The sequence below is a fragment of the Tetrao urogallus genome (assembly GCF_951394365.1).
Source record: "Tetrao urogallus genome assembly, chromosome: 8".
NCBI lineage: Eukaryota > Metazoa > Chordata > Aves > Galliformes > Phasianidae > Tetrao > Tetrao urogallus.
Window position 1 is genome coordinate 10,469,932 of NC_136821.1, and position 15,297 is coordinate 10,485,228.

Below are 15,297 nucleotides of genomic sequence, written 5' to 3' on the forward strand. Positions count from 1 at the left end.
GGCAGTGCATCACAGGAGCAGAGAATGTGTTTCGAATCCAGTTGATCTGATATTGTTCTGATTTTGGTCTTTGGGACCCTTTGGGTTGCTTTAGCAGTGGATGTATCCCCACAGGTGGGGAGCAAAAAACTGTTGTGGGCCCGCTAGATCTAGGCAAGGTACTGCTTGTGTAGACCTTGAGTATACTGTTGGAAATGCAGAATATAGACAGGCTTAGTTGTGAGTGCCTTCTGACCTGAATACTTACATGTTTCATTCAAAATAAATGGCACAACACTCCTTGGCTTCAAGAAAGGTGGGAGTGGGTCCAGAGTAACGTTAACATTCATATTTTTTTAATGCCAGTATACATTCAGAAGGTGTCTGTGGAAGATTAAGAACCTGTGCTAGCAAGAGGAGCACCTAATTATCCTGAGTGGGCTGAGCTCTGTAGTCTTTATTGGCAGAGGAATCACCCTTCTTACAGAGCAGTAGGATCAGTGAGGCTCAGACACAAGTTCTTACAGTGGCAAACAATGTATGCAAAGATCAATTTATAGCCGCTGCTGGCATTACTGTCTTCTAGCTGCTTGTTTTTTTACAACTGGGGCTTTGCTTGTAGGTACTCATGGACAAACAGAATTGTCTGTACCATTGCAAAAGCCAGCTGCTCTTTACATTGTCTCTTCTCTTGTTTTAAATACAGGTAGGAAATCTTAGCAAAATCATTGACAGAATTAATGGAGTGGCTCGGTGCCCGTATGACCCCCGGCATAACTCAACAGCTGTGATTACATCACGAGGAGAACTCTATGCTGCAACTGTAATTGATTTCTCTGGACGGGATCCTGCTATTTACCGCAGCCTTGGAAATGTTCCCCCACTCAGGACAGCACAGTACAACTCCAAATGGCTCAATGGTAAAGTCATGTGGGTCGTATATGAGCAGGAGGTGTGTTAAAGTCAACTTGGCAGACTTGTAAATCTTTCCCTCTGTTTTAAAGAGTTACAACGGGGATGGGCTTCTGGTGCAATAGACAGTCCAGCTTAGAAGATGTTTAAAAATAGCCTGGAAGTTGGTATCGAATATGAAAAGTAGGTCTTACAGGCTACTTAACATAGTTGTGAGTCTGTCTTCTAAGATGACCAAAGACATCCTTTTAGCAAGAAAATTCCTCAAGAATTTGAAGATCTGACTTACATAAAGCCTCATATTGTTGACCTAGCTCCGAAATTTATTGAGCACCCTCTACTTCTACTGACTCAGCTGAAAATGGTTGGTTGCAGTGCAAGGTCAGTCTGAAAATGAGAAACTTCACAGCAAGTTATATTCCATGTAAACCCATGTTGTTGCGGATTTATAGTTATTCAAAGCATGTGTTACCCCAGTGTGATAATACTGTGCATTAAGCAAGCTATAGAATTACAACAACTGATAGTTGCTGCACTGAGCTGATATCTTCTGACTGAACATTTTGACAGAGCAGACTTTTGGCCTAGCTATGTTGACCAGATATTCAGAATGTTCCTGCTGGATTCCAGAACCTTTTGATCAGGACACAAGCAGTAGGACGTAATGAGCTTAATGAGACTGCACTAGGCTTCTGCAGTCATTCGTATATGAAGTCAGCATGAAGAATAGAAGTCATAACAGGATGTCATCGGGCAAGACTGAACTAGGACTAAGAAGCAGTGTAACTCATAAACTCTCATTAGAAGTATGTGCCTGTTGTCTGTGCACAAATTAAGAATTGAGAAAGAAGTCTCATTGGAACTGGGGAGTTTAAAGATGGACAAACAGAAACTGAGTTTCTAGGCTGTTGTTGGAAAAGCTAGTGTGACTCTTGGATTTATGAGTTTGTGCAGTGTCAGTGACTATGGAGTAATTTCATCCTCTTTTATCCACTTTTCAACAAGAAACAGAAAACTTGAAGATGATTCAGAGAAGAGCCATGGAATGATTTGAAGCTTGGGAAGTCTGCCTCACAGTGAGAGACTTAAGGAGCTCAATGTATTTCTCTTTCTGAAAAGGAGATAAAAGGTGTTTTGCTCATGATATGGAAGTATTTACATCAGGAGAAGATCTCCGGCAGGATGAAGTTCTTTAATCTAGCAGACAAGTCATGATAAGAGCCTGTCATTGAGAAATAAAACCAGATAATGTCAAATGGAAGAAGTTCAGGCTGCAGCTGGGGCAGTCTTTAGTCATTTGAACAAGTCTCCAAGGAAAGTAGAAAGTGATAGATGTGACTTCGTGATGTGACTTTGTCCTGTAAGATCAGATTTTCTTTGAAAGACGTTCTAATTCATCTGCTAGTTGTAGGATCCAGTGGTGGACTTGCAGGCTGTAATTCTCTGGTTTCTTAGACAGAAGGTCAGACTGGTGATCACAGCAGTCCTTTAAGGTTCATGGTTTGTTTGTAAATTTGGTCAGAGATGCTTTGCAGTACCTTCCCCTTTCTACCTTATTCTACCTCCAAAAGCTGCCTTGCAGCACCATCAGCCTGATTTCTTCTCCCTCTGCCGGACTCTGTTCTCCTATCATTCCTGGACTACAGCATTAAAGGGATTCAGTACTTTTCTTTTTCTTTCTTTGTTCATTTCTCAGAAATGAACATCATTAAAGCACCCTGTAAAACCAACTGGATTTTGTTGTTGTTGTTTAGTCAGATATTATTCACTGGCCAATCTTTTCTCTTTGCCAAAGAAACTGTTGGGATGAAAGACTGAACACTTTTAAAGCTTTGTTAAATGCCTAATCAAAGTATTCACTGCAAACCAATGCCAGGTTCTTTTCAATTCTTGTGAAAATAATACAAATAATTGCAGAAGGAAAAAGAATTAAGGAGAGCTTGCTTTGATACTGTCAGTTTGTGGCATGGTTTTGTTTTACGGACATAAGATAATCTTTTGTGCCTTAGAAACTGGAAAAGCTTTATGATAAAAGCCAGATGTGACTGCGCTGGGAAAATAGGTTGAGTGTTTTAGTGCAGCAGCCTGGGGAGTTGAGCGGATGCAAAAAGTATATTTAACACTCCATAAGATGCAGCTCAGAAAAAAATAGGTAAAGGAACCCAATGGAAAAGCTTTATGTTGTAAAATGACTATAGGAAAGGAGAGTAGTGCATAGACAAAGTCCTTTCACTCATGTTCAGTAGCAGCTTTGCCAGTGAAGTGGGGAAATGATGGGCTCTTTCCCAGATCTGAAAAATGGAGCTAGAGCTGTACCCCCTGTATCATTATTTTCATCCACTGTTTCTATGTCTGCTGCTGACTTTGAACTCCCTCTGGTTGCAGCTTTGACAGCCTGCATAGAGGGAGCTGGTTGTAATGCATTGGGCAAGTTGAACATAGGTTGATTTCTGACCTGTATAAACCTCTTCACATTTGTTTTTCAGAACCCAACTTTATTGCTGCCTATGACATCGGTTTGTTCACCTACTTCTTTTTTCGAGAGAATGCTGTAGAACACGACTGTGGGAAAACAGTATATTCTCGTGTGGCCAGGGTCTGCAAAAATGACATCGGAGGGAGATTTTTGCTGGAGGACACATGGACAACTTTCATGAAGGCCAGGCTGAACTGCTCCCGTGCTGGAGAAATCCCTTTTTATTATAATGAATTGCAAAGCACCTTCTACCTTCCTGAGCAAGACCTGATCTATGGTGTCTTCACCACTAATGTGTAAGTTGCACTGCTTTTAGTGCCCTTCTTCTATACTCAGCAGTCTGAGACTGACGTTGTCCTGATTTCTTAAACAATCTGATCAACAGTTTTTGAAAGATCCTTTGGTTAACACAAAGGAATAAGTAGGTTTGTATTATCCATCATGGCAACAGTGCTTTAGGACAGTGTTTTCAGTCCATTGCTCATGTTTCTCTGGGGTCCCTAAAAGTTGACAGTACATTTCTAAATTACCCAATTTTATATAAGCTTGAGCAGTAACAGACTTCTGACTTTCTGTTACTTATGTAGTTTGGAGAGCTGATCTGAAAAGGATGCAGGAGAAAAATGACTTTATTTTATTTATTTATTACTTAATGCCTGGATGATCTGACACTATTGTGTGGACATCAGGGCTGGCCCTATAAAAGGACAGATATATTCACTTAGAGAGAAGGGTTAGAAGGAGAAGAAGGAGGCAAATGGCATCACAATAGCCTGTACTGAAATCAGCATTAACTGCTGCTAAACAATACATTATATATGCAAGGTCATGCAGGCTACACAGCTTTTGACATTTCTAAGTGGGTCTATACCTCTGCTACAAACAGTCTCAGGACCACAAATCAAAAGCAGCATTAGAACTCCAAGGGGAAGGAATGATTTCTGAAACTTCATAATCACCTTTTCTTGGCTTGATATTGAAAAAACTTGTAATTGGAATGATTTAATGTAGCTGGGAAGGCAGAAAGGAGAAGTTAATTAAAAAATATATTAAAAAACTCATAATGTATTTTTTTTAAGACAGAAAAACTGAAATAACTTTTTCTCTGAAGCCCAGGGCTAGGATGATAAGTTTCAGGCTATAACCAGCCTGTGTGGTATTGAGTTTCAATAATACATGTTCTCTAGGGGGGTGTTATCCTGATGTGTAAACTAGAGAGTGGAAATCTGAGTTAGTTACTCCACCTGACAACCACTCAAAATGCCTTTCTCATGCTGGGTAGCCAACTACTTTGGGGCTATTTTTGCTATGGAGCAATATGAATATGAATATTGCTATGGTTCAATAGGAAGGAGGATATGGACCCATGGATATGGATAAGGATATGAAGCCTGTTAGCTGCAGAACTAGTATGTGCACTTTCTGCTATTAGAGTGAACAGAGCCAGAATGATATTCCCAGTTTGTAAATGCCAAGAATTATGTAAGCGTTTGGGAACCCTCGTTCACCTTCTGTGTTTGGCTTCTGCACTTTTGTTGCCAATGCCAGCCTAAAACAAGCCTCTGGAGAAGCAGCTAGAAAAGGTTCATGGAGTCTTCCTTCTTGAAGAGTTTCAAAAGCCACTTAGGCATGGTCCTGGGCAACTTGCTCTGGGTGTCCCTTCTTGTGCTACAGTTAGATGGGATGGATCCAGAGGTGAAAAAATATACATAGTTGAGCACTGGACCTTGTCTGTGGACTTTAGAGAGTATCTGTTCTGGTTTTGAGCTTTTCCCCTCCCAAAAAATATTTACAGGCTGCTAGTGAAACTTCCTGAATGTGAAAGGAAAGCTGGCAACTGCTGTGGCTGATGAAGATGATTTTTTAAATATCAAGAGAGGACTTTTATGATGCCCAGAATGGTAATGTTTTATCTATCCATTTGTCCATTCATCCAGCCAACAACGGAAATTGAAAATGAGAATAAAATTATTAATAAATGTATTATATTAATCAAAATGATATAGATTTTGAGTAAAACAGGATACATGGCCTAGCTCTGGTTGGAACAGTTCTCTCGTGTTGTGTCTGTCTCCAATTTGGCTAAAACGTGAGACATGGTGTTACCCCTGTCTCCTTTGGATTGCAATTAAGTCACTCTTCTCACATTACGGGTGTAAGTTCCCTCCGGTATCTTCTGAGGACAGTATAATATGTAACATTTGTATAGTAGGAGAGATGAGTTATTGATAATAGCTGAAGTTAGATCAAGTAGCTTTCTGGGTCTACAACATGATGTTCTTTTGAGAGTTCAAAGAGAAAATGTTCCAATTTGTCATCTGACTAGAGAAATAATGGTAATAATTCTTTTAACTTCCATGGGACTGATATCATGCTGCATGAGTGCTGAATACCAAAGAGGGTTGGTGCGTACTCTAGTGTGAGTACCTTTATAATGGAATACTGATGCACCTGAAACTATTACTTTTTTTTTTAAAAAAAGGTGTTTTTATTTTGAAAGTTTCATGTTTAATGGAGTTAGGGTCATCTTAAAAAAAAAAGGCAATTAGTCTGTATCATATTTAGTTGTGGTAATACCCACGTAAGGATTTATTGCTTCATTTTATGTTATATCCAGCTAAATCAGTGGGAAATAATTTTGAGGAAGTTGCTGATGAGATATTTCAGAAACTTTTAATGCAGTTAAGATAATGTAAGGTAATGGAGACCATGTTAAAACCTCCTTGAACTAAGCCACCGATTTTGTGCCAGGGTGCAGGAGGTGGAATAAAGGAGGCTGCATGTCGTGCAAGGGGCCTGCTGCCCAAACTGATGCCTTTGGTTGGGGACTGGGCTCTGACTTTTCATAGGGAGGGATGGGAAATATGCCAGGCCACAGATAGCATTATTTCATCAAAAATGTTGTTCCTTTCTCCTCTTCAGCAAAGGGAATGGAATACACTGTGGATTCTTTAGCAGGGCCCTGAAAAGGTCCTTTTTTTAAAATTTAAAAAAAAAAAAAAAAAAAAAAAGTGTTTTTGTTAGACTAGCAAGGTTTTATTCCTTCTTTTCCTTTTTCATTTTCCATCTCATTCTCTTTTTTTTTTTTTTCTCCCATGTGTGCCTCCAGGCATTTACTTGTCATCCATCATTAGCTTTGTCTTAAGAGCTGCCGTCTGCAAGCATGCACTGCGTCAGCGGTGTGCAGACAAAAGTGGAGAAAGGTTCGCCTGGCGTTGCTTTGACATGTTCAAAGGGAGCTACTCCATCACTGCGGGGATAGGAGGGCAGGGGCAGGAGCAGGGAATGGGAAGGCAAAGTGAAAAGTTCCTCCTGACATTGTATGGCTCTGAGGAAATACGCTGTGAAAGAATCTGGCTTTCTGCTTTCCTGCCTGGGACTGTGAAGCAAGGCTTTTTTTTTTTTTTTTTTTTTTCTCTGTGAGAAAGTGTAATTATTGGTTTAGTTAAAAAAAAAAGTTCTTTTCAGAGAATTCAAATTGCTTTAATTAGCAGCAAGATACATAGAACGACACTTGGGTTATTTAAAAGGCACTGTGACGAGTCAGTCTTCCGTGCTAGCTTTATTTTTAGCTTTATTTTGATATCTTTCTTTCTAAATGTTATTCTTTTTATTAAAAATAAAAAATAAAAAAAAAGGAGCTGTCAGCAGGTTTGGAATTTTACGTTACCGCTCAGCAAATGCCATCCTCATCAGGGAGGTGTACACCAATCCTCTGGGGGCACAAAGCACTGAGCAGCTCAGGTCCACAAAGGAATGGCTGAGATGGGCCAAACCGAAAAACCCAGCAGATCTGTGTGCAAGTCTGCATGGGCATCATCACCTCCCTAAAAACAATTCCCTGCCAAAAAGTCCTTCCTGCAGCGACATTTCTTTCGCTGCGTTCCCCTGGCTGGTGTGTGCATGGTGAGCAGCCTGCCCTACCAGATGCTGCGCCCAGCTGGGAAAAGAGAGCAGTGAGCAGTGCAGACAGAGGCTTGCACATATTAGCAAGATATTTGTGCCTGCTGAGCTACTGTAACCACCAGCTTGGTGTGCGCTGTCATTCCCTCCCTCTGCCTGCATGTGTGCATGCATGTGTGTGCTTATATATACAGTATATACAAATAGTAGGAGGTGTATTTTATAGCTGGAGCCGGTAGAAACAGGCTTTCACCTTGAGAAACACCAAGAGATTAAAAATTACGTTGTTTGTAATCAATCAAGATAGATGAGGTGTTTAAAAAAAAAAAAAAAGCTGGACACAAATAACCCGTGCAAATTAAACTGTATTCTCCTTTCATGTCAGGACTGCTTCTGTGGCCCTTAAATCATAGGCACTTTAAAACCAAGCTTAACATTCATTCTGAAAATTGTCATGCGATTCATTTGCATTTTGCACTTTATTTATTTATTTTTACTCCCCCTGAGATTGGTGTCACTGTACGTCTACCTAGCAATTTACACGTATTTTATTTGAGTGGAGTTTGATATCTGTTATGATGAAAATGTCAGTGTTCTAATGATTAAATTGATTTTTTTTCTCCCTTTTTCCAGAAACAGCATAGCTGCCTCAGCAGTGTGTGCCTTCAATCTCAGTGCCATTACTCAGGCATTTAACGGTCCTTTCCGTTACCAAGAGAACCCAAGATCAGCCTGGCTGCCAACAGCAAACCCCATCCCAAATTTCCAGGTATTGCTGCTGCCCTTTGTTTTGCTCTGGTGCTTTTTACTTTCCATCTTCCCATTGGGTTAACTTGTATGGGGCTTCTTTTTCTAGGTAGACCCATGGTGCAGATAAATGATATTTCTCCACCTTTCTGAGTATTTTAGTCTGGAACTCCTTGCTGCATCTTACTGAGACTATAGGATTAGTGGGAAATTTTAAGTCTTTATACAGATAAGAATGTTCAAAGCTTTTACAAAAATGAAGAACTTTAAATTTTTGTGGGCCAGAGGTGTTCTTCTAGGTAAAAATGTTGCGAGGAGAGGTTTTCTTCAGGATGTACCACTGAAATCTCCCCACTGAAAGCCATTGAAAACCACTTTCTGAAACTACTGATAATGGCCTATGGCAGGAACAGCATCAGCCTACATCACAAATCTTAGAACGGCTTGGGTTGGAAGGGAGACCTCAAAGATCATGTAGTTCCAACTCCCTGCCACAGACAGGGTTGCCAACCACTAAATCTGACACCAGGGCAGGCTGCCCAAGGCCCCATCCAACCTGGCCTTGAGCACTTCCAGGGATGGGGCATCCACAACTTCTCAGGGCAGCACCTCACCACCCAAATGGGCCCAAATTCTGATGCTACAGGGGCAAATCCACCCTTTTTGCTCTCTTGTCTTTGTTACATGTCACATTGGCATGTGAACACAGAGCACATGGTCCTCACAGGGGACGTGCAAGCATATCCCCACCAAAGCTTCAGATTTGAGGGTAGAAAGCTGAAGCTGACAAACTACAATGGAGACAACCTGTGCTTCTAAACAAGAAAGGTAATCAACTGTAAGGATGTGATGAATTTTTCATCACTTAATAGGACCCTAAAGGCAGTGTTTCAGTGTGAGATGGATGTCTTCCCAAGACACAGTAGCTCAGCCAGAAGTTACTGACACACTGCAAAAGCGACTGGTGGAAGAGGCTACATCATGATGGTCACAGAGATTCCTTTTAGCCTTAAAAATGTTTGATTTCATGATGAGCAATTTTCCAGAGTTACGAGTTAAGGCCAATTTGAAATGTATAGAACAGGCTTATGCCTAGATTCTGTCAGTGCAACACAAAGTATGCATTTGACAGCCCCCATAATTCTGAGTCCTCTGAAGTGAGAGCCCATTTTACAGCTCAGTCCCTTTCCACCTGGAGTATCCAGGAAAGGACAGGCTCATCCTTCTGTCCTTGCTTCTGCACAGTGAATATTTCCATCCCAATTGTGTGAATCTGGTTCTGCCTTATAATGGCAGAGGTCCTGAGGCTGCCTGCAAGTGCCATCTGCCTTCAAGCTGGTGATGTCAGGAGCCCTCCAAAATGGATTCTGCAGTCAGTTGAAATCATTGCAGGAGCTGAGGGGGCACAAATCTGCCTCCATGTTACTCCTGAGGAACCCTCTGAATTCCAACACAGCACCTGATAGAGGGCTTCTCCCTGTACAAGGTGGGACGACACGCTCTGGTTCTTGATCACATTTTTTGGAATTTAAACAGAATGTTAAGGTTAAATGAGAATGAAATACTTTCTTCTGTCCCTTGCTGGGCTAACCCTGGAGAAACAGAAAAGGGCTTTGGAAAGCATTTCCATGTACTGAAAAGTATCAGATAAAATGTGGAGTGCAAAGATTGCAGCAGCAAGATGAAAGAAAAGGGTCAGGGGAAAATAAGGAAAGGAAAAGAAGATATGTGGCAGACAAAAGGAAGATTGCAGAAGAGATTAAGATGTTTTTCAAGTACAGGAGGAACAAGAGGTCAGTGAAGGGTCTTTAGGAGATGACAAGGGTAATTTAGTGACAGAAGAGGCAGATATTGTGAAAAAATTAAATTAATTTTTTTGCTTCAGTGTTCACAAAGGAGGATGAAGGAAAGATGCCAATTTTTTTTTTTTTTTTTTTTTTTTTTATTCTGAGAGGAAGGAGAAGGATATAGAGGATCAGGGCAGTGCAGATAATCAGGAAATTAGAACAAAACAAAATAAAACCAAACCAGAGGGATGCTGTGTCAGCATACAGGCTGCCAATAGCCCAAAAGGATTATCTGTGACTTGATGAGAATAGAAAACAAAACCAACAATGACATTCCTGCCATTGGGACTCCTCCTTCAGTGATGCTCTAGAAAGGAAAGAGCGTGGGGAGAGAAGCATCCATAAAAAGACAGCAGTGTAAACCAGAAGGAGTACAGGAGACAGCAGAAAAGATATAACTGAAAAACTTTCAGAACTTGTGATGAAGCAGCAGAGAAATAAAAAGACCTCTGGAAATAATAACAACAAAATTAGCTCTGAAATACTGGTGGTGGATTTTTACAGAATCCAAGCTCTGTACTACACCAACAAATGCCTTTGTTTGCAGAAATTAATTCTTAAAGGCTTGACAATTGTGGGACTCAGTATACCAGCTGTGGGATCTGATTACACTGATTGTGTACATGTGAGCTAAATTCCTGTGAGCTGGTAGGAGGAGCTCTACATGGTGCACCTTTGAAAGGTTGCCATGCTGCTGTGTTGCTTTGATGAATATTGAGAGTATGCATATGGGAAAGTTGTATACTGTAGCTGAAGTGCAGTAGATCAACATCCTAATTTGCAGAATAATGGCTTCCCTTCCAAAGAAAGCAGAAACATCTGGACCCAAAATGAAGAAAAATATTTTTTTTTTCTAGTAAAACTGCTCAGACGGTTTATGAGAGGTAGGCCATGAGCTGGTGTTCAAAAGACACAAGATAAACTGTTTTCTTCCCCTCTGTTCTGTATGGACCTGAGTTCTGTCTCCATCAATGTTGGAGGATGGATTCACCAAGGTCAATCTGCACTGCCAATAAAGGTAAAAGAGGGAGGAGGCACTTAGTGGCTTACCTGCTTGGATTAAGCTGGAGGGGTCTGTTGAGAAGGGAGAACATGAGAAAAGCAGTGGGGTGAGTTAGATTCTTTGATGGAAAACCAACCAGTTTTTCAGGTTTTTTAACCTCCAGGTTTTGTGCGTTATACAGACTGAGATGCCAGGTAGAGTCTGAAGATTATTTGAAATGCTTCAAGGATTTATTGCCACAAAACCTTTGTTTTTACTGCTAAATTTAAATCTCTCTTTCTATAACTAGCTTTAATTCTTTTTTTCCTTCCTCAGTTTGTTAATACCTTTTTTTCTTCGGTATGCTGGCTCCAAGGTACCTCAAAGGAATGAAGCACCACATTGCTGGTCTGCAGACCAGTTGGGAGAAACTTTTTTAAAAAAGTGAGCTAGAGGCCAAAGCCAGCCGTAACCCATGCCAAGGGACTGATGGTGGGACCCTCACGCAGGCCCACCTCCCCAGGAAATCATCAGGGCATGGCTGGTTAAAATTGAGAATTTCTGGGTTTGGTCTCAGTCTACTGAAAGCAAACAAATGGTGCAAATGGTGCTGAAGTTCCATCTTCCATGTTTAGTGTGGGACACTGAGTGATGACAGCCCGAATGAGAACCTGACAGAGAGAGTCCTGCAGGATGCGCAGCGCTTGTTCCTGATGAACGACGTGGTGCAGCCGGTCACCGTAGATCCGTATGTGACTCAGGACAGCATTCGATTCTCTAAACTAGTGGTTGATATTGTTCAGGGGAAGGATACTCTCTACCACGTGATGTATATTGGAACAGGTAAGAACACTAGAGGCTAAGGCCTCCACTTACTCATAGACTTAGGAGTCCTGGGAGCTGGCTAGTGATACCATCACACAGTAGTCATTCAATATCATTTTGGTACAATGTTTCATGGAAGTTAGTTTGCCTGAATAAATTAAAAGCACAATGGAAGACTTGAGGCAGATTCCCAAGTGAACGGGCCGTAAGTCTACAGTGTGTTTGAAAACAACAGCAATATTTTTCTTCCTTTTACAAAAATGTGTTTCAAGTAATCACACTAATACATGGCAATAGGGAAGAGCAGAGGTCACCAAAATGTTCTGTGGTTTTGTGCACATAAGTTGCCTCTCTGCATTATGATGTACTCATCTCTAATAAGCAATAATAATTTTTAACTTCCAGGCTTGCCTGAAGTTTCTCTATGCAATTCCACATGCCTACTGGTATGTGAGTCCCTCTGCTTTCAGGAACAATCATTCAGTGAAATGGGGTGTAGATGGGGAAGCTGAGGCAGTGTTTTCATGCATAGTGGTAGTATTAGTGTATAATTTGAGTTTCTTAATTTCTACTGCCATCCTCTAATTAGCAGGACGTTCTGCCTCTTCTGTACAGATATCTTGGCTAAATGAAAGGTGCAGAAGAAGGGTAGAGTGTTATTAATGCTTGTCTTAGCCCATATTCATACTAATGACAGAGGTTAAATTAAATAGCTTGATTAATCAGAGCATATGGCCACCCTCATGGGTATAATGTTGTTATCCTCTATAGCAGAAGCTTTGACTTTAGAATAAGATGGATTGCGTCCGTGTTAGTTTAATCTCAGATCTGAATGCAGAGTCATTGCCTCATTCTCATGTTACCACCTTCCCAGAATACTTTATGTAACTTTTACCTCCACTTGCTTCACAAGTGATCATCTTTGATGCCTTCTAGTAACATTCCCACTGTAGGAGCCTCCCTGGACATTGATTATGATCAGAAGATTGTAGTTAAATGGAAAGATAACAGTGTTCCGCCATTTTGATATCTGAAATTGATATTTTAAGCCAGAAAGCTGAGGTTATTTCTGTCTCGTTTCACTTCTATGGAAAAGTCTTCTGCCATAACATAAGTTTCTTATTCATTTGATTTCTTTCCCTGAGTGGTGGCAACTGAAGACAAAGCTGTGCTGGACCTGAAATGTTTAAAATAAACAAATTCTTAAGGAGAAACAGCCCTGCTCCAAGGTAGCGCTGAACACAAAACCAATCCTGAGAAAAACCAAACCCAAAAACCAAAACCTGGGCCTCAGTCTTGTTCCACACTTAAGATTCTGTTAAGCAGAGGGAAAAGAAAAAAAAAAAAAAAAAAAGGCTTTGCATTGCAGCCAACCCCACTGCTGTAAATTGCTGAGCTTTGGCACCAATACAGAAGTGATCTGGATGGAAAGATTGAAGTTGGAAAACAATTGGGACTGACAGACCTCTCTTGGGGTTTTAATGAAAAACAGTGTGGTTACCCCTTTTCCCCATCATAAATCTCCCACAGTTTTTCAGATCTTCAGATTGTTTAGCTGTGAGCACAAGCATATATGCAGAAGCGTATATGTTTCTGCATATGCACTGCTGATGCTGTAACATCCCCTTGTCAAGCTAGCAGGATAGCTTCTTCCAGGAAGAGGATCAATTAGACTCATGACCCATGCAATCATTATGGAGGCCTCTGGGATTTCCAGCAGGGCGGCTGCATCTGTTGTCATTTGTCATGACATCAAATTGCGCTGATCTGCTCCATAAACCAAAAGAAAAATAGACTTTGAGGCACCAGAAATGATTCCTGTTATCTCAGGTCACCTTCCTTACAACTCACTGGTAACAGGACCAAGCTCTTTTCTGCCTCAGTGCTCCAAGTGGGAATTATTTCCAGGTACTCACTCTTCAGATGGCTCAAGTCCTTCTCGTTTCTGTAATGTCTGAGAGCTTCCTAGAATTGTAATCATGGAGCAGAGGCTTCTATACCATGGGCAGCAAGTATGTTCAAATTAGAAAATGACACAAAGCTAGGGTTAAAGCAACTGCATAGCATCAGTATTTTGATCTTTAGGTAGGTGTGACACGAAGCCAATGTCTCCCAGGATTTACTTGTGCCTTGTTTCTTGTTCCACTAGAGTATGGCACCATCTTGAAGGCCCTTTCTACCACTAACAGGAGCCTGAGGAGTTGTTATTTAGAGGAAATGCAGATCCTCCCTGATGGACAACGGGAAGCAATCAAGAGTCTCCAAATCCTGCACAGCGACAGGTCGCTCTTTGTGGGCTTAAATAACAGAGTGCTGAAAATTCCTCTGGAGAGATGCTCCATGTACAGAACAGAAGGGTAAGCAAATTTATAGTGCTGATAGATTCCACTTCAGCTTAAAAAGAAAAGCACCAGGGAAGCATATTTCCAGCCTTATTCAGTATAGGATGCCTTTTTTCATTCCTGAAAGACAAAAGACACTGTTGAAAGTGCATCTCCTGATAATACATTGATGACAGGAGCAATGAGAATGAGCAATATTTTTTTTTTTGTAAATATTAATTAGTCCTCATCAGAAATTAATTGTGTGTTTACCGAGGAAGGACTTGCAGTATTTACTTTTTAAAGAGAAATTTAACATTTCAGTGTTGATTTTGTTAGCTTCATGTGTTTTGTTGGCTGTGTGGCTTCAGGTTTCTGGTTGCAGCCAGCCTATCCTTGCTTATCTGAGTGATCACCTCTCAAAGTCTGATGAGGCAGTGCTGTGTTATGTGGCTCCTTGTTATTGCTTTTGGAACCCAATAGCTCATTTCAACTAAGTGTGACACCTCCTACACCTGGATAGATTCTGTGTCTTGATTGCATCTATTAAAGGGAATAGAAAAAATATATATATTTTAAATTATCAGCCCTGGCTCCAGAGCAGATCTCCACCCAGAAATGAGTGTAGGAAGCATTTGGAAATAAATAGTAGCACTTCTTTCTAGCAGGTGAACCAGTGTGAAACCAACTGATGGCGTGTGTACATCTCTAAAAACATTGCTTCCTCTCCTCATCTGCCTCTGCTTTGCTTTTTTTGATGAGAGTTTTTTCTGAATCTGATGTCCTCTGTGCTAGACAAGAGGAAGGAATTTGTTAGCACCATCTAAATGGACTCCCTCTTTCGCAGCCTGGTGCAAGATGTCCCTGTTCTCTTGCCAAAAATCTAATACAGAAAATGTCACAATAATTTTATTTTCAACAAGTAGACTTTATCTATCAGCTTGTACTAAATTCATGTCTGTCTCAGTGTAAAAATAATGGCTTTTTCTATTTTTGCTGAGCCTCTTTAATTATCTCTTTAGAAAACATAACTTGGACATTACTGCAAGTTAAACTCAGAAGTGTTTAATGTGTAAAGGTTTAACTGCTTATACAGAGAGGCTGACACCAAAGTGTTTAGTAAGAGAAAGAATCACAGCTGGAAAATGCCATCTCGTCCTTAGCTCTTAAAAGCAGAGATTTAAAAAGGTAGAACATAACAGCTGTCTTCTCCAGCCTGTCCTGGAGAGTTTCATTTTGGGAATATTTATGTGTGTATACATATATGTGATCCAATTTCAAGACAAATGAGTTCTTCCTTTTCTT

General features: G+C 40.7%; 1 protein-coding gene across 1 annotated transcript in view; it reads left to right on the top strand.

The window, feature by feature from the left end:
• SEMA5B (semaphorin 5B) overlaps positions 1–15,297 on the top strand; it is a gene marked incomplete at both ends in the record, with an annotated part of 123,950 nt that overhangs the window by 60,836 nt on the left and 47,817 nt on the right. The window contains 5 exons of the mRNA XM_079539334.1: positions 686–899; positions 3,378–3,663; positions 7,904–8,039; positions 11,482–11,689; positions 13,821–14,028. Coding sequence (XP_079395460.1) covers positions 686–899; positions 3,378–3,663; positions 7,904–8,039; positions 11,482–11,689; positions 13,821–14,028 — 1,052 coding nt within the window. The remainder of the gene's footprint in view (positions 1–685; positions 900–3,377; positions 3,664–7,903; positions 8,040–11,481; positions 11,690–13,820; positions 14,029–15,297) is intronic.